This window comes from Hyla sarda, chromosome 12 (assembly GCF_029499605.1).
Source record: "Hyla sarda isolate aHylSar1 chromosome 12, aHylSar1.hap1, whole genome shotgun sequence".
NCBI lineage: Eukaryota > Metazoa > Chordata > Amphibia > Anura > Hylidae > Hyla > Hyla sarda.
In genome coordinates, this window is record NC_079200.1 from 19681281 (window position 1) to 19705464 (window position 24184).

General features: G+C 45.1%; 1 protein-coding gene across 1 annotated transcript in view; it reads right to left on the bottom strand.

The window, feature by feature from the left end:
* Positions 1 to 372: 372 nt before the first annotated feature.
* LOC130296265 (NXPE family member 1-like) overlaps positions 373 to 24184 on the bottom strand; it is a 37993-nt gene continuing 14181 nt past the window's right edge. Inside the window, exons 2-6 of the mRNA XM_056547656.1 lie at positions 22737 to 22870; positions 6607 to 7313; positions 6267 to 6271; positions 2463 to 2681; positions 373 to 1090 (exon numbers count right to left, since the gene is read on the bottom strand). Of these exons, the coding sequence (XP_056403631.1) occupies positions 552 to 1090; positions 2463 to 2681; positions 6267 to 6271; positions 6607 to 7313; positions 22737 to 22870 (1604 nt within the window). The 3' untranslated portion in view covers positions 373 to 551. The remainder of the gene's footprint in view (positions 1091 to 2462; positions 2682 to 6266; positions 6272 to 6606; positions 7314 to 22736; positions 22871 to 24184) is intronic.

Consider the following 24184-nt stretch of genomic DNA (forward strand, 5'->3'; position numbering starts at 1 on the left):
TGGGAGGGGCCGGAGTATTGTGACATCACGACTCCGCCCCGTGTAACGTCACATCCCACCCCCGCTATGCAAGTCTATGGGAGCGGGCATGACAGCCGTCACGTCCCCTCCCATAGACTTGCATAGCGGGGGTGGGGCGGGATGTTACACGGGAGTGGAGTCGTGATGTCACGATACTTCGGCCCCATGGTCAGCACCCGGTAGTTTGTGAGCTGGCAGCGCGGCGTGCAGCTCAAAGAGGTGGCTGCCAAATGCAAGATTGAGGAGATCCCCAGCGGCGGGACCCCCGTGGTCAGACATCTTATGCCCTATCCTTTGGATAGGGGATAAGATGTCTTAGGGCTGGAGTACCCCTTTAAACACATTGTTGAGGTTGTCAAAGACTGTAAAAATGAGACTGCTTTCCTTCCCAGAAACAGCACCACTCTTGTCCATGGGATGTGTTTGGTGAATATGATGCAACACAAGACACAGTCCATAATAAGAGTGATGCTGTTACTGAAAAATAAAAAGACCAGTTTTTCTAATTTTGGACAATCCCTTTATAACTGTTATGAACACATATATGACAATAACATATATATCTGGTTCCTGACTACAGGCTCTGGGGGATGGACACTATGTGAGTTGAAGGCGATTGTCATGTCCCATGCATCTACTATAGCAACAGGAAGATCTTTGAAGGCTTCCATTACAATCAGGTATTGGATGTAGCCATGAAAGTCACTGAATCTCTCCATGTCCGCATTGATTTCTCGAGTGTTCTCGGCCTTGATGATGACCTTGGTATCTGGACTCCTTAAGAAGAGTCTTTCCACAGCTCTGTGTACATTCATAACCCTCCTGATGAAGAGCTGGATTGGGAAAGGTCGGAAGTGCTGACCGATTGAGATGATCAGGACGTGGTGTGGACCTCCAGGTAATTGATCGATCTCATCGCTCATGGACAAATCATCTTTAACAACATAGAAACGCGATGCGATAAAAGGATGGCTGTGCTTTTTAAAGAGCAGAAGGATATTCTTTTCATTATTTGCTGCAAAAAGCTTTGACTTGAGACCAGAGCGGTCGAGATTAAAGTTCTTGAATCCTGTTGGGAAAAAAAGTAGAAATTTTTCACAGTAGAAACCTCTGATCTGACATTTATACTAAACAAATAATAAAAAGTAGAAGAGCGGCACTCCAATCCAAATAACTTGGTTTATTCCCCTATTCATGTTACAGAGTGCAACGTTTCAGCCTCACCGTAAGGTGTTCCTTAAGGCTTGATGGTGAGGCTGAAACCTTGCACTCTGTAACATGAATAGGTGAATAAACCAAGTTATTTGGATTGGAGTGCCGCTCTTCTACTTTTTATTATTTGGATTTATGTTTTTTGAGTCAGAACCATGGGGAGAAGAGTACCCTCGATTGACAGCTGTCATGCCCCTCCCATAGGCTTGCATTGAGTGGGCTGAGCGTGACTTCATATGGGGGCGGGGCCGTGACATCACAATGCTCCGGTCCCGTGATCGCCAGTGATCAGACCCGGAGCGAACATGCTCCGGGGACTGATTGTAACGGGGTGCTGCGTGCAAGATCACGGGGGTCCTCAGTGGCGTGACCCCTGCGATCAGGCATCTTATCCCCTATCCTTTGGATAGGGGATAAGATGTCTTAGCGCCGGAGTACCCCTTTAAAGGGATTGAAAATTCTTTTTTTTTTTCTAAATGAACTGGTGCCAGAAAGATAAACAGATTTGTAAATTACTTCTATTAAAAAATCTTAATCCTTTCAGTGCTTTTTAGCAGCTATATACTACAGAGGAAAATCATTATTTTTTTAATTTCTTTTTTGTGTTGTCCACAGTGCTCTCTGCTGACACCTGACGCCCATATCAGGAACTGTCCGGAACAGGAGAAAATCCCCATAGCAAACCTATGCAGCTCTGGACAGTTCCTGACACGGACAGAGGTGTCAGCAGAGAGCACTGTGGTCAACACAAAAAAAGAAATTCAAAAAGTAAAGAATTTCCTCTGTAGCATACAGCTGCTAAAAAGTACTAAAAGGATTACGATTTTTTTTATAGAAGTAATTTACAAATCTGTTTAACTTCCTGGCACCAGTTCATAAAAAAAAAAAGAAAGATTTCACCGGAGTACCCCCTTAAAGCCCATTGTACAGTGCACTGCTGACCTTCAGGCCATTTTTTCTTCTGGATGTACTAAACAAATATTATGATTTGCTATCCATATCTGATGAGTGGTGAGCTTGCTTTTGTGTGTTCTGTATGTATAGTGTGTGCATGTGTAACCTCCATCTAAGTGTAACTACACTGAAATGTGGCATGCAATCAAACGTCTAGGGATGGAGGGTACATCAGATTTGGAGGGTATAAGAATGTTCTGAATGGGAAGCACTTGTAAAATCATTGCACTGTGCCCATCAAAGTGCTCAAATTGGAAAATTCAATATCAAAATACCTTTGAATGTTTGTAAAATATGCTCAAACCATTGCCGCACTGTGGAGTCTCCAAACAAATAGACCAGCTTATCCTTTAAACAAGCGTACATCTTGTCTTGGGTGGTAAAGTCAGGGATCTTACAGAAGACAGGTCTCCACTTATTTTGTAATACAAACCCACTGGGAAATGGAGATTCCATTCCAATCTTACAGATACTTGAGTTAGATGAAGCTGGAGCTGTGGAGATGAGAACAGCAACAGATTATATTCAAGCATCACATATGTTGTGTAACCCCCTGGGATTACTGTTGTGTTCTTACCCAGCAATTACATGAAGTTTTTAGTAGATGGCGACTAGAGATGAGCGAACTTACAGTAAATTCGATTCGTCACAAACTTCTCGGCTCGGCAGTTGATGACTTTTCCTGCATAAATTAGTTCAGCTTTCAGGTGCTCCAATGGGCTGGAAAAGGTGGATACAGTCCTAGGAGACTCTTTCCTAGGAATGTATCCACCTTTTCCAGCCCACCGGAGCACCTGAAGGCTGAACTAATTTACGCAGGACAAGGCATGTATACTATTCTTTTCTTTTTTAATTTCCTTTCTGTCTGACCACAGTGCTCTCTGCTGACACCTCTGTCCATTTTAGGAACTGTCCAGAGTAGGAGCAAATTCCCATAGTAAACCTTTCCTGCTCTGGACAGTTCCTGACATGGACAAAGGTGTCAGCAGAAAGCACTGTGGTCAGACAGAAAGGAAATTCAAAAAGAAAAGAATTTCCTGTGAATCATACAGGAGTTGGTAAGTACAGGAAGGATTAAGATTTTTTAATAGAAGTAATTTACAATTATGTTTAACTTTCTGGCACCAGTTGATTTAAAAAATAAATAAAAAAGTTTTCTAGTGAAATACCCCTTTAACCTCTTGCGGACGGAGGGTTTTCCAGTTTTTGCACTTTCGTTTTTTCCTCCTTACCTTTTAAAAATCATAACCCTTTCAATTTTGCATCTAAAAATCCATATGATGGCTTTTTATTTGTGCCACCAATTCTACTTTGTAATGACATCAGTCATTTTACCCAAAAATCTACGGCGAAACGGAAAAAAAATCATTGTGTGACAAAATTGAAGAAAAAAACGCCATTTTGTAACTTTTGGGGGCTTCCGTTTCTACGCAGTACATTTTTTGGTAAAAACCTTATCTTTATTCTGTAGGTCTATACGGTTAAAATGATACCCTACTTATATAGGTTTAATTTTGTCGTACTTCTGGAAAAAATCATAACTACATGCAGGAAAATTTATATGTTTACAATTGTCATCTTCTGACCCCTATAACTTTTTTATTTTTCTGCGTATGGGGTGGTATGAGAGCTAATTTTTTGCGCCATGATCTGAAGTTTTTAGAGGTACCATTTATATATTGATAGGACTTTTTGATCACTTTTTATAAAAAATTTTATGAAATGAAAAGTGACCAAAAATACGCTATTTTGGACTTTGGAATTTTTTTGCGCGTATATATTTTTATAATTTGGACATTTCCGCACGCGGCGACACCACATATGTTTATTTACACAGTTTTTTTTTTAATTGGGAAAAGGGGGGTGATTCAAACATTTATTAGGGAAGGGGTTAAATGATGTTTATTCACTTTTTTTCTCACTTTTTTTTGCAATGTTATAGCTTCCATAGGGGCCTATAACACTGCACACACTGATCTTTTACATTGTTCATTGGTTTCTAATAGGAAACCACTGATCAATGATTCTGCTGCTTGATTGCTCAGGCCTAGATCTCAGGCACTGAGCAGTCATTTGGCGATCGGACAGCATGGAGGAAGGTATGGACCCTCCTGCTGTCTTTACAGCTGTTTGGGATGCCGCGATTTCACCACGGCTATCCCGAACGGCACCCTGAGCTAACCGACACTGCTTTACTTTCACTTTAGACACAGCGTTCAGCTTTGAACGCTGCATCTAAAGGGTTAATAGCGCACGGCACCACGATCAATGCCGCGCGCTATTAGCCACAGGTCCCGGCGTGGCCCCACGTCATAGACAGGGAGCGGGCTGAGGGCGTATAGGTATGCCCTCTGTCCCCAAGGAGTTAAGGACCAGGACAATTTTCATTTTTGCATTTTTGTTTTTTACTCCTCTCCTTATAAAATCCTAACTTTTATTTTTTCACCTACAGACCCACATGAGGGCTTGTTTTTAGTGAGACCAATTGTACTTTGTAATGACATGACTCATTTTACTATGAAACCAAAAAAATATTATTTGAGAGTGGTAATTTAGAAAAATTATATTAAAACGGTAATTTAGAAAAATCTGATTAAAACATCACCCAATTTATATAGTTCTTCTATGATTGTACTACTTGAAAACTTTGCAAACTTTTTTTTAACAAAATTCATATACATAAAATTGTCCATTTCTGACCCCTATAACTGTTTTATTTTTCCATATACAGATATTTATAAGGGCTCATTTTTTCACTGTGAGCTGTAGTTTTCATCTGTTATTTTTGCTTTGATGTTATTTTTTTCTATTAATGGTATTAATGTTTTATGATAATGTTTTATCTTGTTTATTGATGACATTCTGTTAACCTATTAAGGCTGAAGGGAATACAGGTAAGCTCTTCCATCCTGGTACTTAAAGGGGTACTCCACCCCTAGACATCTTATCCCCTATCCAAAGGATAGGGGATAAGATGTCTGAGCGCGGGGGTTCCGCCGCTGGGGACCCCCGCATTCTACCATGTGGCACCCACCTGTAACGGCTTCCAGAACCGCTGGAGGCCCTCAGGCTAATATTAGTTGGTGGTTGGGATGGTATTAGCCTTAGGGCCTCCAGCGGTTCCGGAATCTGTTACAGGTGGGTGCCGCGTGGTAGAATGCGGGGGTCCCCAGCGGTGGGACCCCCATGATCAGACATCTTATCCCTTATCCTTTGGATAGGGGATAAGATGTCTAGGTGCGGAGTACCCCTTTAAGTACCAGGATGGAAGAGCTTACCTGTATTCCCTCTGATCCCCTTTGCCATTATCCCTCCCCCCTTCCAATCTTAATGCCCTTGTGCCATTATTCCCCCCTCCCTCTGATCCTGTTTTGCCACTATCAGATAATGGCAAAATGGGATAAGAGGGAGGGGGAATAATGGCACAAGGGTATTAAGATGGGGAGGGGGGAGGGATAATGGTAAAAGGGGATCAGAGGGAGGGGTGAATAATGGCACAGAGGGATTAAGACAGAGGGGGGGGGGGGGTGGAATGATTATCCCCCTCCCCTCCATCTTAATCCCCCTGTGTCATTTTTCTCCCCTTCCTCTGATCCCCTTTTTCCATTATCCCTCCCCCCCATCTTAATGCCCTTGTGCCATTATTTCCCCCTCCCTCTGATCCCATTTTGCCATTATCTGATAGTGGCAAAGGGGGCATCAGAGGGAGGGGAAATAACAGCACAAGGGGATTAAGATGGAGGGGGGGGGGGTAATCATCACCCGCCCACCCCCTCCATCTTAAGGGGGGAGGGATAGTGGCAAAAGGGGATCAGAGAAAGGGGGGAATAATGGCACAGGGGGATTAAGATGGAGGGGGATAATCATTACCCCCTCCATCTTAATCCCCCTGTGCCATTATTCCCCCCTCCCTCTGATCCCCTTTTTCCATTATCCCTCCCCCCCACTCCATCTTAATGCCCTTGTGCCATTATTTCTCCCCCCCCCCCCCATCCCCCGGGCTAATATATACATACATAAAGTGCATACAATAACATCCCTCACTCCCTCACACTTAGTTTTACTTTTTTTAACATTACTTGTCCTGTTCGGGTAAACAGCACATCCCGTTCCCGAAGTCCTGTTCAGCGGGCCGCACTGATGGGTGATGTCCTCCTACGCTGTGCGGCACCTCCGCGCAATGTCAGGGGATGTCACACATCTGCCTGGCAACCACGCAGCTCCCGTAAACTAGCTGCGGACAGAGCTGCGGCTGTTGCCGTGGCCATTCCCCACTTTGTGCTGACAAATACTGGCCAATGCATGTGCAGTATTTGTCAGTGCATCAGCGTACTCCTAGGGGTATGCGTACCACTGGTTGAGAACCCCTGCAGTAGAGGAAATAAATACATATACAGTAAACAACTGTAAAATGTTTACCTGTTGAACAGTGGCTTCTCTGAGCTTTTAAGAAAGGAGACGTCTCGGTTGAACGACTGGAGAGTAGTTAAGGAACCACAATGGAAATTGTCCTGTTTGATGCAGTAAAATGATTCAACGTTTTTCCCCGGTCTATATTCACAGACTTCGTTTTCTGAGTCGAGTTTGAACCCACATGGACTTTTAATGGACTGGCTTTTGTTCACAAATGTTCCCACAAAGGCTATAAGTCCATAGTCATTGTCCTTGGCTTTCCATAGGGCTGAAGCCGCCTCACTTGAATGGTAAAGTAACAAGGAAATATAAACTTTGCCTTCCCAAAATAAAGTAAAGTGGACATGATAGGTTCCATTGTTGAAGTCTTCAACCACTCCCGATGCTCCGGCTTTCAGAGTAGGGTTGAATATTCTAGATCTTATGAAGTCTCCTCCATATGTCTTCCTATTACCCAAGTAATCAAACATATCAATCTGGATAGTTAACTTGTCTCCGGTGCAGTACTTCTTCCTGGGGTTAAGAATAGTGGCCTTGCTGTCCTTAGCACTTGAGGCAAACCTTGTGTCATTAAAGGACCCTGTATGGATCCATCCAGATATCTTGTTGAGGATAAGACGCTCATCTTCTGATAGGATAATGCCACTTCTGGACTTTACTTCTGAGTTTGGAGTCAGTTTACATGAATGCAGGGGAATTATTGCAGGGGAAACCTAAATAATACAGAATTAAAATAGTTGTTAGAATATTTTAATTGTTCAAAAGGAAAATTCTACATCTCACTTTATTTTAGATTTTCTCTAATGCACTAAATGGACCTGTTAAATGAATGTCCCTACCTTAGTATACAGAGATAAGGAGCACAAGGCTAATGTGGGTGGGGGTAGAAAGGTGTCTGTATACTTAATCTTAGTCTTTCATTACCTGGTTACTGTTATCCCCAAAATAGCTAATACTGTATCAGTTTAGGCCTCGTTCACATTGCCGTCGGACTCCGCTATTCTGAGTTCCATCGGCAATCCGGCAAGAAGGACGAGAGTTTAGTGGAGAAAAAAATAGTGCAAGCATTCCTGTAAAATTATCGGATCATCGACAGACCCCATGCAAGTGAATGGGGTCCGTTGGGATCCGATAGTAGCCGTTTGCATCCAACCCGTTTTAGGGTCCGATCGGCTCAAAAAAGAAAAAGAGCTGATCAGACCCTTAAAGGGGTACCCTGCCCCTAGACATCCTATCCCCTTTCCAAAGGATAGGGGATAAGATGTCTGATCCCGGGGGTCCCGCCGCTGGGGACCCCCGCATTCTACCATGCGGCACCCACCTGTAACGGCTTCCAGAACCGCTGGAGGCCCTCGGGCTAATACCATCCCGACCACGGGGATGGAAGAATGTGACGTCCCCGTGTGACATCACACCCTGCCCCTTCAATGCAAGTCTATGGGAGGGGGCGTGACAGCTGGTATTAGTCGGTGGTTGGGATGGTATTAGCCTGAGGGCCTCCAGCGGTTCCGGAAGCTGTTACAGGTGGGTGCCGCATGGTAGAATGTGGGGGTCCCCAGCGGCGGGACCCCCACGATCAGACATCTTATCCCCTATCCTTTGGATAGGGGATAAGATGTCTAGGTGCGGAGTACCCCTTTAACAGGTTGGATTCGAACGCCAATGTGAATGAGGCCATAGCTGTATATCCTCCTTACAGTAACAAAATGAGTAACTCTAAAAGTGATATATTTTTCAGACTACGGGAAAAGGGCTTAAAATTTTTTTAGTGCAGATTATTAGCTTTTTCTCATTACAATTTAGGAAGAGCTCTGCCTGGGCTACTGGTCAAGGCCAATACTTTTAAGCACATGAAAAGCTGTGGCTGATCTTTTGGGTTCCATCATTGTGCTCAGTTGATCAGCAGCAGGATGTGTACCTGTAATATACAGATAGGAACCTGCTGTAGCTTCCAGGATGGGAGACAACTCGATTTCAAGCAGGTTAAAGGGGGAAATCCACCATATGGTGATTTTAGAAGAATGTACCTGTCAGAACTGGGTATTTCCTACACATCCTATAGTTCCATAGTTTGTAAGTATGAGGTCAATTTCCTCCCCTCCCACACATCAGCCACCCCACCCATTGACACACTGTGATCCCTTCAATGCAATGCACCAGTGTTCTCTAATCAGGGTGCTGTTGCAAAATGAACTCATTCCCACCCAGCGGTCGCTCCACCCATTAAAGCAGGACAGACTCTCTCTGATCACCTGACTAGTGCTGTCAGGTCTCGAAGCACTGCAACCTGGGAAATCCCAAGACATAAGTAATTTTGTATGCTGTTAAAAATAAATATTGGGGTGATAAATCACAGAAGAATTGTAAGACCACCGTCACACACAGGTACAGACACTATATTATGAACTATACTAACTTTACAGCCCCTGTAGCACAGTCAAATAAAAAAAAGATTCTGGAATACCCCTTTAACCTCTTAAGGATGCAGGGCGTACCTGTACGCCCTGCGCCCGGTCCTGGTATTTAAAACAGGGTCACGCCGTGACCCCGCATCATACCGGGTTGGTCCCGGCTGCTAATGATAGCCGGGACCCTGGGTTAATAGCGCGCGGCGTGTGCCATGCGCTATTAACCCTTCAGACGTGGCGATCAAAGTTGATCATCTCGTCCAGAACGAAAATAAAAGCTTCCCGGCAGCTCAGTCGGGCTGATCGGGACTATCGCAATAAAATCGCAATGTCCTGATCAGGTAGGATGCGAGCGGAGGCCCCCTTACCTTGCTCCGTCGCGTCCGATCGTCCGTTTGATTGCTTGAAGCCTGAGCTACAGGCTTGAGCAATCGAGCCCCTAGAATGCTGATCCATGCAAAGCTATGGCTTTGCAGGGATTAGGGTAAAAGATCAGTGTGTGCAGTGTTATAGCCCCCTATGGGAGCTATAACACTGCAAAAAAAAGTGAAAAAGAAAAGTTAATAAAGATCATTTAACCCCTTCCCTAACAAAAGTTTGAATCACCCCCCTTTTCCCATAAAAAAAACTGTCAATAAAAATAAACATATGTGGTATCACCACGTGCGTACATGTCTGAACTATAAGAATATATAGTTAATTAAACCGCATGTTCAATGGAATATGCGCAAAAAAATTCTAAATTCCAAAATAGCGTACTTTTGGTCACTTTTTATATCATGTAAAAATGAATAAAAAGCGATCAAAAAGTCTGGTCAATACAAAAATGGTACCAATAAAAACTTCCGAACACAGCACAAAAAATTAGAGCGGCACAATGACAGAGCCTGGAGGTGGCATCAGTATGAGGAGACCAAATAGTAGCTGAATGACACAGCGTGGAGTTGGTGGCAGCATGAGGAGACCATATAGTGGCTGAATGACACAGCGTGGAGGTGTTGGCAGCATGAGGAGACCATATAGTGGCTGAATGACACAGTGTGGAGATGGCGGTAGCATGAGGAGACCATATAGTGGCTGAATGACACAGTGTGGAGATGACGGTAGCATGAGGAGACCATATAGTGGCTGAATGACCCAGCCTGGAGGTGGCAACTGCCTGACGAGACCATAGGGCCTCACAATTGAAAAAGTTAAAGATATTTTTTAACATTTAAATTGAAAATTTCAAATAGATGAACCTAAAAAGTTTTATTTTATGTGTCAGCAGCATGAGGAGGCACAGTGACACAGCCTGGAGGGTGCGAAAGCATGAGGATACCATATAGTGGCTGAATGACAAAGCCTGTAGTTGGCGGCAGCAAGCGCAGACCATATAGTGGCTGAATGACATAGCCTGGAATTGGCGACAGCATGAGGAGACCATACAGTGGCTTAATGACACAGCCTGGAGGTGGCGGGAGCATGAGGAGACCATATAGTTGCAGAATGAGACAGCCTGGAGGTGGCAGCAGCATGAGGAGAACATATGGTGGCAGTTGAAGACAGCCTGGAGATGTCATCAGCAGCATCAGGAGTCCTGAAAGTGACCCGATGACATAGTGGGGCGGTGGGTGGCAATATCAGTACCGGGGGACGAAGGTGGGTGAAAAAAGGAGAACTTGGCATCAAATGTGTGGCATCATGCTGGTGGCAGGATCAGAATAATAGCTGAGGCAGGTAGGCAGAAGAAAACAGTCTCTTTTGTAAGAGTGTTAGTGTGCACAAGTAAGTATTGAGGATATGCATTACGTAAAACTTTGCTTTTAATAATATTCTTAGGATAAAATCTTTCGACCCCAATTGTTTTTCAATGAAACAAAAGGAAAGGTGTACAAAAAACACCATGTGCCACCTACACCACCAGGTATTGATGTGATGCAAAGACCTCTAAAAGGGGGAAGGGAATAACGTATGGTCCATTGTAACCCGTGGGGGTAAAACTTCCCCTGTAAGGCCCTACTCTCGCAATATTAATTCCCTTTTTGGCAAGTGTTACTCGCCCAAAAAAGGGTGGCCCCACACAGGAACCTCTCCCTATTTCTACTTAAAAACCTTGGGAAATGGCAGTGTTTGTAGGGGGAAATAGGGAGAGGTTCCTGTATGGGGCTGCCTTTTTTAGGGCAAGTAACACTTGCCAATAAGGGAATTAATAATGCGAGAGTAGGGCCTTACAGGGGAAGTTTTTACCCCCACCTGTTAGAATGGTCCATATGTTGTTCCCTTCCACCTTTTAGAGGTCTTTGCATCACATCAATACTTGGTGGTGTAGGTGGCACATGGTGTTTTTTTCACACCTTTCCTTTTGTTTGATTTAAAAAAAATGTTGGATACATATATATTATGCTAAGAAAATTTAAGTTTTAGATAATGCATATCCTCAATACTTACTTGTGGTCTGATGCAGAGGAATGTCTGTAACAGGGGAGCAGCACCTTTAACATGTTTTGCACTATCCATATTTGTAAAGTGATGGTTTGGCACCATGGTCAATCTACTCTAATGCATCAGGCATTGGTGGGTGGAAATCCTGGCTGATCCATGCCTGATTCATCTTCACACATTTTTCGTGGATAGACGAGTTCTCCATGGGGTGACTATGGCCCCCGCCGCACTAAAGACCCGCTCTGATGGCACACTACTGGCCGGGCAGGACAGCTTTTCCAGGGCAAACTTTGCTAGTTGCAGTCACAAATCAAGTTTGGCTGCCGAGAAGTCCAGCGGATCTTCAAGGTGTGTTGGTATGGTCATGTCAAGGTATGCCACCACCTGCTGGTTCAGGTCCTGCTCCAGGTCTACCTTCTGCTGATGAGTTGCTTTACTATGCGGGTGAAGAAAGGTACTCATCAGCGACTGTAGACTTAGGCTGCTGCTGATGGAGCTGGTACTGCTCCGGCTGCCACCCCTACCCTCCCCAGCAGCCATGGCAGGGGAAGGTGAGCACAGAGGGCCCCGAGCACAGTCAGACCTTCAAGAGGATGGACGTTGGTGCAGAAAGGCATCGGCCAACTGACTACGTAGAATCTCTCTTTAGTAGGTCAGTTTGTCCTCCCTCTCAGTGGGTGTAAAAAAAGGCCTCCTTTTTGTGCCATCAGCAAGGGTCCAATAAGGTGGAGAGCCATAAGTCATCCCGCTGCCGAATTGTGACAATTCGGCGGTCACTACGCAAGCAAGTGAGTATGCCATGTGCTATTTGTGCAAGTGACTTGGAGGGACTCCTTGCCTCCATCTCCACTGCATACTACGGTGTGTCTGGGTCCTCTATCTGGGAACCATGATGACCGACAATGGGAAGAAATCTTGTCTGCGCTGTGACAAGGAAGTCTGTGGCATACGCCCTGCATGGCACACGTGTTCAATCTGGTTGTCAAGCGATTCCTGAAGTGCTCCCCCCCCCCCATCTGCAAGACATCCTAACAAGTGCATGAAAGTTTCCATCTCATAGATAGGATGTCTTGCAGATGGGGGGAACACTAGTTGTCGGTCTCCATGGTTCCCATTTCCAGTTTTCGTAAACTGTCATCAAGTAAACCTATTTCTTCATGAATGACTTTTAGCAGTTCCTCCCCTGTTTGACTCCATTCGCCAAGGCAAACCATGTGAAGAACAGCGTGACACCATCGTGCCCTGCACACATGGTATGCTGGAGGGGGAATGAGACTTGTCCGTGCAGTGGAGGCTGAGGACACGGTGGAGGATAAGGAGGCGGAGGCGCACACTGTCACAGGAATCTAACACCAAATATAAATACTCAGCATGAAAAAGTACGCAAAAGTGTAGAAAACTTTATTAGAAGTATATATAAAACATGTTAAAATAAATCCATAAGCACAGTGCAAAGGACTGAGTAGATAGCAGGAAGTACATACAAGTACATTGGAACAGATGAATGAAGAAAGCACATAAATGTGCACTCATACAATCAAAGAAAACATACTACTAAGGGTATACCTAACACTAACACAGGATAATTAGAGATACGAGTCATAATGTACACATAAGAAACAAATTATAACCATCTACCTCCTGCACTTACCCCAATGTACGTTTCGCGCTGCTGCACTTTGTCAGGGGGCGTCAACGCTCTGTGCTTTGTCAGGGAGCAAACACGCTCTGTGCGTAATGATGGCCGATACAGGGGCCGGAGCATCATGACGTCACTGCTCCGCCCCTCGTGACATCACGGCCCACTCCCTTAATGCAAGTCTATGGGAGGACGACCACCACGCCCCCTCCAATAGACTTGTATTGAGGGGCGGGCCGTGATGTCATGAGGGGGCGGAGCCATGATGTCACAATGCTCCGGCCCCTGTATTGCCCGTCATTACGCACAGAGCGAGTTTGCTCTGTGCAGTAATGACAGCGGGGTGCTGCAGCTGAAATCGCGGGGATGCCTAGCGGCGGGACCCCCCACGATCCTTTGAGGTACCCCTTTAAGGTGAAAAATAGGCTGAATCCCTAAGGGGTTAAGGAAGCCATAATGCTCCTGTAAATTGGTACAGATTATAGCATTCTCCTGTTACTCAACTTTCCATAAAATATGACACAGATTATATAGATTTTGGCTTAGGCTAGAAGCTAGAACTTTGAGAATTGTCTTCTACCATTTGCATTTATCAAGAAACATTCCAGTCCTATCATATAGAGACATGTTCAACAACACCCAGATTATTATTCTAATCCATTAACTACCTGTAACAACCCTTGTAACTGGATATGCCAAGTATTTTAGTAGTGCCAAACCCGGACATATATACAATATACAACCTTTGGTCTTTTTCTGATTGTACTGAGGCTACCAAACATGTATCCACCTATAAATCAGCTTCTATTATTATTTACATACATTATTAATTCTATCTGTAGATGGCTGATAACAGGGACCAATAGATTGTAATGAAAATGTAAAATTTTGTATTTATTTCATGATGCACCCATTGGATACAATTTTGTTTCTATTTTAAGTACCGTATATACTCGAGTATAAGCCGACCCGAATTTAAGCCGAGGTCCCTAATTTCACCCCAAAAACCCAGGAAAAGTTATTGACTCGACTATAAGCCTAGGGTGGGAAATACATCATCCCCCCCATGTCATCATCCCCCCCTGTCATCATCCAGACCCCTGTCATTCACACCCCCTCATCATCACCCTGTCATTATCACCCTCATCATCATCACCCTGTCATTTTCAACCCCATCATCATCAACCTGTCATCATCCCCCCCTGTCAACATCCAGACCCCCGTCATCATTAGTGTTGAGCGGCATAGGCCATATTCGAATTTGCGATATTTCACAAATATATGCACGAATATTTGTCATATATTCGCTAAATTCGCATATTCGTAATATTTGCGGTTTATTTTCGCATATGCGAAAATTCGTACGCCAGTCTCACGCAGTAGTATTAGAGCCTTCTTTACCCACACAAGCTGGAAGCAGAGAGGGATGATCACTGTGATGTGTACTGAGAAAAAAAAAAAAAAAGAACATTCGTAATTGCGAATATATAGTGCTATATTTGCGAATATTCGCGAATTCGCGAATATGCGATATTCGTGAATAAAATTCACATTGCAAATATTCGCGAGCAACACTAGTCATCATCACCCCCGTTATCATTCCCCCCTCTTCATCATCACCGCCTGTCAATCCCTTCATCAGTGGTCTTCAACCGGCGGACCTCCAGATGTTTCAAAACTACAACTCCCAGCATGCCCGGACAGCCATTGGCTGTCCAGGCATGCTGGGAGTTGTAGTTTTGAAATATCTGGAGGTCCACAGGTTGAAGACCACTGCGGCCTTCATTATCATCCAGACCCCCCTTTAGTTTTCTACCCTCTCACAGGGATATTCATGTGCAGGTACGTCTGCTGCGCACAGACGTCCCTGTGCATCGTCGTCAAGGCAACGTCACTAGTCCCGGCCCGGAGCGGAGAAGAGGGCCTCCCAGTGAAAATGTACAGCCCGGAACGACTAACCCTCCCCACCGGAAGGTCCCTGCAGCATAGATGGCCCGGACCAACTCACCCTTCCTTCCCACCAGGGGAGGTGAGTAGAAAACTAAAGGGGGGTCTGGATGATGATGATGAAGGTCGCAGTGGTCTTCAACCTGTGGACCTCCAGATGTTTCAAAACTACAACTCCCAGCCTGCCCGGACAGCCAATGGCTGTCCGGTCATGCTGGGAGTTGTAGTTTTGCAACATCTGGAGGCCTGCAGGTTGAAGACCACTAAGATTGACAGGCAGAGAGTTCACTCGAGTATAAGCTGAGGGGGGCGTTTTCAGCATGAAAAATCGTGCTGAAAATTCGGCTTATACTCGAGTATATACGGTATGTAGCTAACAGAAGATAAATTCAGTTTACCGTATTAGTCCACAAACATAGATTATCAATAAAATAATGTTTAATTTGCCATTGTTCATTTGCAAAAAAAAATTGACAATGTCACCTAAACATTGTTTTGTATTCTTTAAAGGGGTACTCCATTGGAAAACATTATTTTTTAATCAACTGGTGTCAGAAAGTTAAACAGATTTGTAAATTACTTCTATTTAAAAATCTTAATCCTTCCAGTACTTATCAACTGCTATATGATCCACAGGAAGTTATTTTCTTTTTTAATTTCTTTTTTGTCTGAACACAATGCTCTTTGCTGACACCTCTGTCCATGTCAGGAACTGTCCACAGCAGGAGAAAATCCCCATTGCAAACCTCTTCTGCTCTTGACAGTTCCTGACATGGTCAGAGGTGTCAGAGAGCACTGTGGTAAGACTGGAAAGAACTCAAGAAAGAAATACAACTTCCTCTGTAGTGTACAGCAGCTGATAAGTACTGGAAGGATTAGGATTTATAAATAGAAGTAATTTACAAATCTTTTAAACTTTCTGGCACCAGTTGATTAAAATCAGGCACACAACTAGCACGCCTAAAAACTTCTGCACCTGGTGCTTACCCGTAACAGAATAGAATACGATCGTGTCTCGGAAAAATTAACCAAAGCTAAAGCAGTGTATGTGAAGAAAGTAAAAGAAGAAGCTGCACAAGCGTTTTTTGCAAAAATAAAAACTAAAATGCTCTCTTACCAAGATGAAATTAAAATCAGAGAGAGAAAAATTTCTCCGTGATAAAACGGACTATGTGAATGATTCTGTTTTCAACTGGCACCTTAAAAACAAGAACAAAAGAGGCGAATTAACTAAAAATCGGAAAACCAACAGAAAATCATACAAAACTACCACATCGCAACCTGAAAACTATGAGTCTGAACCAGTACCAGAAAATCGATCACAGAATGTCCCTTTAGGAAACCAAACACAAGACGTGGCAGGAGAAAAGGAAGAAAAGGAACAGAGGAAAAGGAAAATAAATCCTTGGAAAAAATAACAACTTCCTCGAATGTCATAAATCTTACTGAGAATGAATTGGATGCTGTGACTATATCCTTGCTGACAAGAGGCTTAAATTATGGACTATCCGAGGATTTCAATTTCACTACTTTTGAAATAGACTTAGAGAGATCGATCAGAGACATAAATCTAAAAAATTTCTTTTCTCAAAAACCCACCACAGAAAAAAGATCATGCACAGGGGACACTCCAGCAAGTATAGGGGAACTATGCTTTATTCCTACCACGTTTTCTAATATAGATAAACAATGGCCCTCATTTACTATTGTAAACCCAACTTGTTTTGTCGGTTTTTTTTGGACACGATGCAACATTTTTTCCCGACGGACCCGATGTGGATTCTCCCAAACCCGAAAAAGGGGCGTAACCCGACATTTCTAAGCTTTCCCACGTATTTATAAAGGTTTCCAACCCGAATTTGTTGAATTGTTGTGGATTTTTTCCCGACAACTCAGAGGAGTTGGAAACCAAAACCAACAAAACCCAGTGCGACAAACGGGATGCGACATAATAATAAATACCAGGGGAAAAAAGCAGTCGGGTAAGAAAGCAACATAGACTTACAACCCGATTTTCTAAGTAAATGAGGGCCAATGTGTAGAGATGTTAATCTGAGTTCAGTAATATGCCTAGTTCAGACAAGGTATTTCCTGATGAGCGTTTTTTGAAAGGAAAAAAATCTAATTTCTCCCCTCCGGTGGCACCAGGTGGCTGCATTGATATGTTTCATAAAGCAGTAATAAATTATGTTAAATCGATTTTATATCCTAAAGCAGTATCTAACTTGCCTTCCGATGAACAGGAAGCTCTAAAAACCTTAAAAAAACGTGATGATGTAATCATCATTAGGGCGGTTAAGGGTGGAAGCGTAGTAGTGATGCCAAAAGTTATATACAACGAAGAAGCAATAAGGCAATCGTCCGACACTTCAACATATACGCTTCTACCCTTAGACCCCACCAATAATATTAAGGATAATCTTAGATGCATGCTCTATAAATATGTAACTGCTAATATTATATCAAATCATACAGCAGAAAAGCTAATACCTGAATGTTCAATTGCAGCAAAGTGGTACCATTTACCTAAGGTGCATAAGTCACTGAGCCGCCCGATAGTGGCGGGGATCGGCTCAGTGACTGAGCACCTATCTCAATACCTGGATTTTCTGTTAAGTCCCCTATTACCTGCAGTCCCAGCATACATAAAAGACACAGGCCACCTGCTTTCTATTATCAATGACATAGGTTGGGAAGAGGGTTGGAGCCTATGCTCAGTGGATGTTGTTAGTCTCTATACTCGCATCCCGCATAATGCGGGAGTGCAAGCAATAGAAGACATTCTGAAAAAGACAGATAAACCTGACACCTTTGTCAAATTCGTGAGTGAAGCTCTTAGATTTGTACTTAAAACAGTACTTTTAGGTATGACGGCAAATGGTACAGACAGGACGCCGGGACCCCAATGGGGACACCGGTGTCCTGTACGCACTCAAATCTATATCTGGCAAAATTTGAAGATGAAGTGGTATACTTCACTAATAACCTATTCATTCAGTACATCAGGACTTACGTCCGTTTTGTGGATGACATCCTGATGGTATGGTCGGGGTCAAAAAGCCAGTTTGCTAGTTTCGTCACATACCTAAATAGTACAAAAGGATATAACATGGAATTCACATATCAATTCGGTGGTACCGAACTTGAATTCCTAGACGTCCAGATTAAAGTTGATAACGGTACACTGATAAGTGAAGGTTACAGAAAGGATGTAGCACGTAACTCAATTTTACATTACCATAGTTCACACACAGCACCTGTAAAAAATGGTATTCCATATGGGCAATTTCTGCGTTTAAAAAGGAATAACGTTCACGACAGTACATATCAAAAACAAGCCGATGAATTGGAATATAGGTTGCAAGAAAGAAAATACCCTAAAAATCTTGTTAAAAAAGGAAGAGAGAAAGCAGAACAAAAAACACGAACAGAGTTGTTAGGTTCGAAAAAATAAAAAAATAAACTTTTAAAAACTGACAAATCTCCAAAAAGGTTTACTTTTACATTTCAGAATACACCTGTAAATAAAATCATTGAAAGAGCAGTGAGAAAAAAAGGGGTTTACTCTAGAGATGGATGATGACATAAAAGAAATAGCTATTAATAAACCACTAATGTCATATAGAAGAAACAAAACGTTAGGGGATGAGCTAAAACAACAAAGTTCAGGTGAAGAAAAGAAAAAGAAAGGTAGTGACTGGCTCAGTGAACAAACCCCAAAAGGGAACTTCCAATGTAAAAACTGCAATTTTTGCAAGTTTAATTTATGCCAAAGATCGTGTCACGATTCGGCTTACGGGTTGTGGATCCGCTGTGTCAGCGAGGGATTGGCGTGGACCGTGCTAGTGGACCGGTTCTAAGAGGCTACTGGTTTTCACCAGAGCCCGCCGCAAAGCGGGATGGTCTTGCTGCGGCAGTAGCAACCAGGTCGTATCCACTAGCAACGGCTCAACCTCGCTGACTGCTGAGAAGGCATGGGACAGAAGGACTAGGCAGAGGCAAGGTCAGACGTAGCAGAAGGTCGGGGGCAGGCGGCAAGGTTCGTAGTCAGGATGGATAGCAGAAGTTCAGGTAACACAGGCTTTGGACACACTAAACGCTTTCACTGGCACAAGGCAACAAGATCCGGCAAGGGAGTGCAGGGGAAGTGAACAGATATAGTCTGGGAGCAGATGGGAGCCAATTAAGCTAATTGGGCCAGGCACCAATCATTGGTGCACTGGCCCTTTAAGTCTCAGAGAGCTGGCGCGCGCGCGCCCTAGAGAGCGGAGCCGCGCGCGCCAGCACATGACAGCAGGGGACCGGGACGGGTAAGTGACCTGGGATGCGATTCGCGAGCGGGCGCGTCCCGCTGTGCGAATCGCATCCCCGACGGCCATGACAGTGCAGCGCTCCCGGTCAGCGGGACTGCGCGCTGCGGGGAGAGAGACGCCGTAAGCGCTCCGGGGAGGAGCGGGGACCCGGAGCGCTAGGCGTAACAGTACCCCCCCCCTTAGGTCTCCCCTTTTCTTTGTCCGGTAACTGCCTCCCCTGGGATGAGGACACCGGGAAAGAATGGAGGGTTTCCTCAACGGCAGGCAGTACAGCAGGAGTGGGAATGGGGAGGGAGGGCAGAGGGCGAAGCCTGGCACGGGGCAGTGTGACACCAGGACGGGGGCCATGAGGAGGCACAGAGGCTTGCCTGACGGGACTGGGAGGGGGGGAGAGGCACTTCCGATGGCAAGCAGAGTCCCAGTTCTTGATCTCCCCGGTGGTCCAATCAAGGGTGGGAGAATGAAGCCGGAGCCATGGCAGACCGAGGAGGACCTCAGAGGTACAGTTGGGGAGAACGAAGAGCTCAATCCTTTCGTGGTGAGGTCCAATACACATCAGGAGGGGTTCTGTGCGGTAACGCACGGTGCAATCCAGTCTGACTCCATTGACCGCGGAAATGTAGAGCGGCTTGACGAGACGGGTCACCGGGATGCGGAATTTGTTCACAAACGACTCCAAAATAAAATTCCCAGAGGCACCAGAGTCCAAGCAGGCCACGGCTGAGAGGGAGGAGTTGGCAGAAGGAGAAATCCGCACGGGCACCGTGAGACGTGGAGAAGCAGACTTAGAACCAAGAGACGCCACACCCACGTGAGCTGGGTGCGTGCGTGCGTTTCCCAGACGTGGAGGACGGATAGGGCAATCCACCAAGAAATGCTCGGTACTGGCACAGTACAGACAGAGATTTTCTTCCCTACGGCGATTCCTCTCTTCCTGGGTCAGGCGAGACCGATCCACTTGCATGGCCTCCTCGGCGGGAGGCCCAGGCATAGACTGCAAAGGATGCTGTGGGAGAGGTGCCCAGAGATCTAAGTCTTTTTCCTGGCGGAGCTCTTGGTGTCGCTCAGAAAAACGCATGTCAATGCGGGTAGCCAAATGGATGAGTTCTTGCAGGTTGGCAGGAATCTCTCGTGCGGCCAGCACATCCTTGATGCGACTGGATAGGCCTTTTTTAAAGGTCGCGCAGAGAGCCTCGTTATTCCATGATAACTCGGAAGCAAGAGTACGAAATTGGATGGCGTACTCGCCCACTGAAGAATTACCCTGGACCAGGTTCAACAGGGCAGTCTCGGCAGAAGAAGCTCGGGCTGGTTCCTCGAAGACACTCCGGATTTCAGCGAAGAAGGACTGGACTGTGGCTGTGGCAGGATCATTGCGGTCCCAAAGCGGTGTGGCCCAAGACAAGGCCTTTCCTGAAAGAAGGCTCACTACGAACGCCACCTTAGACCGTTCTGAAGGAAACAAGTCCGACAACATCTCCATATGCAGGGAACACTGAGACAGAAATCCACGGCAGAGTCTAGAGTCCCCATCAAATTTGTCCGGCAGGGACAAGCGGAGGCTAGGAGCGGCCACTCGCTGCGGAGGAGGTGCAGGAGCTGGCGGAGGAGATGGTTGCTGCTGTAGCAGAGGCAGAAGTTGCTGTAACGTGGCGGTCAACTGCGACAGCTGCTGTCCTTGTTGGGCAATTTGCTGCGATTGCTGAGCGACCACCGTGGTAAGGTCAGCGAGACTTGGCAGCGGCACCTCAGCGGGATCCATGGCCGGATCTACTGTCACGATTCGGCTTACGGGTTGTGGATCCGCTGTGTCAGCGAGGGATTGGCGTGGACCGTGCTAGTGGACCGGTTCTAAGAGGCTACTGGTTTTCACCAGAGCCCGCCGCAAAGCGGGATGGTCTTGCTGCGGCAGTAGCAACCAGGTCGTATCCACTAGCAACGGCTCAACCTCGCTGACTGCTGAGAAGGCGTGGGACAGAAGGACTAGGCAGAGGCAAGGTCAGACGTAGCAGAAGGTCGGGGGCAGGCGGCAAGGTTCGTAGTCAGGATGGATAGCAGAAGTTCAGGTAACACAGGCTTTGGACACACTAAACGCTTTCACTGGCACAAGGTAACAAGATCCGGCAAGGGAGTGCAGGGGAAGTGAACAGATATAGTCTGGGAGCAGATGGGAGCCAATTAAGCTAATTGGGCCAGGCACCAATGATTGGTGCACTGGCCCTTTAAGTCTCAGAGAGCTGGCGCGCGCGCGCCCTAGAGAGCGGAGCCGCGCGCGCCAGCACATGACAGCAGGGGACCGGGACGGGTAAGTGACCTGGGATGCGATTCGCGAGCGGGCGCGTCCCGCTGTGCGAATCGCATCCCCGACGGCCATGACAGTGCAGCGCTCCCGGTCAGCGGGACTGACCGGGGCGCTGCGGGGAGAGAGACGCCGTAAGCGCTCCGGGGAGGAGCGGGGACCCGGAGCGCTAGGCGTAACAGATCGTTTAGGATTGGTCCTGTATACCACACAGTTAATGAGTTGATCATCTGTAAACCAAAAAAAGGTTGTGTATATAATCTTCTGTCCGTGTGGATTCTATTACATTGGAAAAACCATAAGACAATTATGTGCTAGGATTAGGGAGCACTTCTACTCCCTGCGCACAAAGAAAGGCGCACCCAGATTTATTTCGCATGTAATAGATACACACGGAGGAAGCCCTGAAACACTGCCTTTTGCTGGCATCGAAAGAGTCACAGCACAACCAGGCATCAAGACAGAGAAGAATCTCCTTAGAAGAGGAACACACTGGATACTGTCAACTGATGCCCTGGGGGTTCGGGGACTCAATGGTAAGGTGAATGTTTCAGTCTGTTTTTGAATATACGAAGTGTACGCTTTTGATCAATGATATATCGGCTATAAGTGTCAAATAATCAGATATCTACTCCTTCCCCTCTTTTCCCCTTCCACGGTGGTTTACATCACAAGGTGTTAAGCAGGGGATAGGTGATAGTGATTATTCACCTGTATATAAGGTGAGAAGTTCCGGCTCTGTGTTAGGCCAGTTGAAGCACTCATTCAGTGCGAAACAGCGTTGTCGCCTCTCAGTGGTACCCCCCCCCTTTGTTACCATCTATGTCTTCTCCCTGGGCAACATGGTTGTAAGTATGTGCTAAATAAAAGAATCTTGCTGAAATAAGAAGATTGGTGAGTGGCCAATACATATCTGCAAATATATCTGGATTTACCTTTTGTATAGTCTGAGCACCACCTGCTTCTAAAGTGTATGCCGCTACAGCGCTAACTACCCAGGGATCACTAACCTAGCTGTGCTGAACTACCTTTTTCTATTAATTTACAAATCTGTTTAACTTTCTGGAGCCAGTTGATATATATAAAAAAGTTTTTTCCTGGAATACCCCTTTAAGCAGTTTGGCCCCACCAGCCTGACACTTGGCTGAAAAATAGAAAGGTGAGATTATAAGTTTGGCAACCACCTTCAGCACCAAAGTCCATTGGGCTGTTTTCAGTTTCATGACCATAGCTGTTGGTCCTAGAGGTGAAATCTTCAACTATCAGACATTTATGGAATATTCTTAAGATATGCCATAAATGTCCAAGATAGAAATAACTTTTTAGGGTATGTTCACATGTGCGTATTTTGTTGCGTATTTTTGCTGCTGATTTTGCTATTCATTGAAGGCAATGTGTGGTGTCCCAGTACAGGATGTCATCCTATGGGCTAAATGTTGCTTCATGCATCCATTGTGCCACTGTTCTGGGCCCACTGCTCCCTGGCATATTCTGTTGCATTGTACTGTAATTTCCTGTTATGTTATAATCAACTATGTTACTGTCTATTTAATGAAGTTTTGCAGTGACCCAGGGTACCCAGATGTTCCAATGGGAGCCCCATAACTAGCCCCTATATAGAGTAGGGAGGAGAAGCGGTTCTGTCTAAGGCTAAGTCTAGTCTAGTTCGGTTCTTCTTGTGGTACAGTGTGGAGTAACAGTGTGAGGAGAAGTCTGAGGCCTAAGAGGAGGAAACCTAAAATCTGCAGCCACGCCAACTTCAGTAAAACCCCATTGCTCAGGTGAAGTTCAAGCCTGGCAGTAAGCACAATGCTGCAGTGGGGAAAATATTCTTCAGTAAGTCAGTATAAAGTCTCCAATTCAGTGTGGGCTGTCCTTAATCACAAGTCTGCAATTGCAGCAACTACAAATTCCAGCAAGGCAACATGCTCCCGGCTCACTCTGCGCTTCCCCCCTACATAACATGTACTGTGAAGGATTTAACAACGTTCCTGCTCAGAAAATATTATTTTCCGTGACCTTGCATCATGGTCATCATTGCCCCCATGCTCTGCCCAGGAGAGCTATCTCAATCTTCAGAGATTAACGTTGCCCTGGCGTCTTGAGCTGAGTATTAAAATATCCACCCCGTAGGCACCACAAATGGTAGCAAAATTAGTTGTAGAAAATATGCAGCAAAATACGCAGAAAAATACCCTTATATGAGCATACCCTTAACGTTAAAATTGAAAAAGAAGAGTTATAGTGGAACTCATTCGTTTCAAACTCCAATACTTTATTTATTCAGTGCATTAAAGGAAGCCTGGGGGCAGAGAGAGCTACAGTATGCATTCAGCCAAAGATGACTAAGTGAATAATGGTGATGAGCCATTTTGCAATTCCCCGCTTCTTTAAATCTTTAATGTTTAATCTAATTGTTTTTAACAGTAATTTCTCATACATTATTTGAATACATACTGATCCAACCGACTATAGTCATCCAGTACCTATGATGTGTGCACTTTAGTACCATAGACTATTTAGAGAGATTTGGAGAAAGAAAACAAAACAGGGG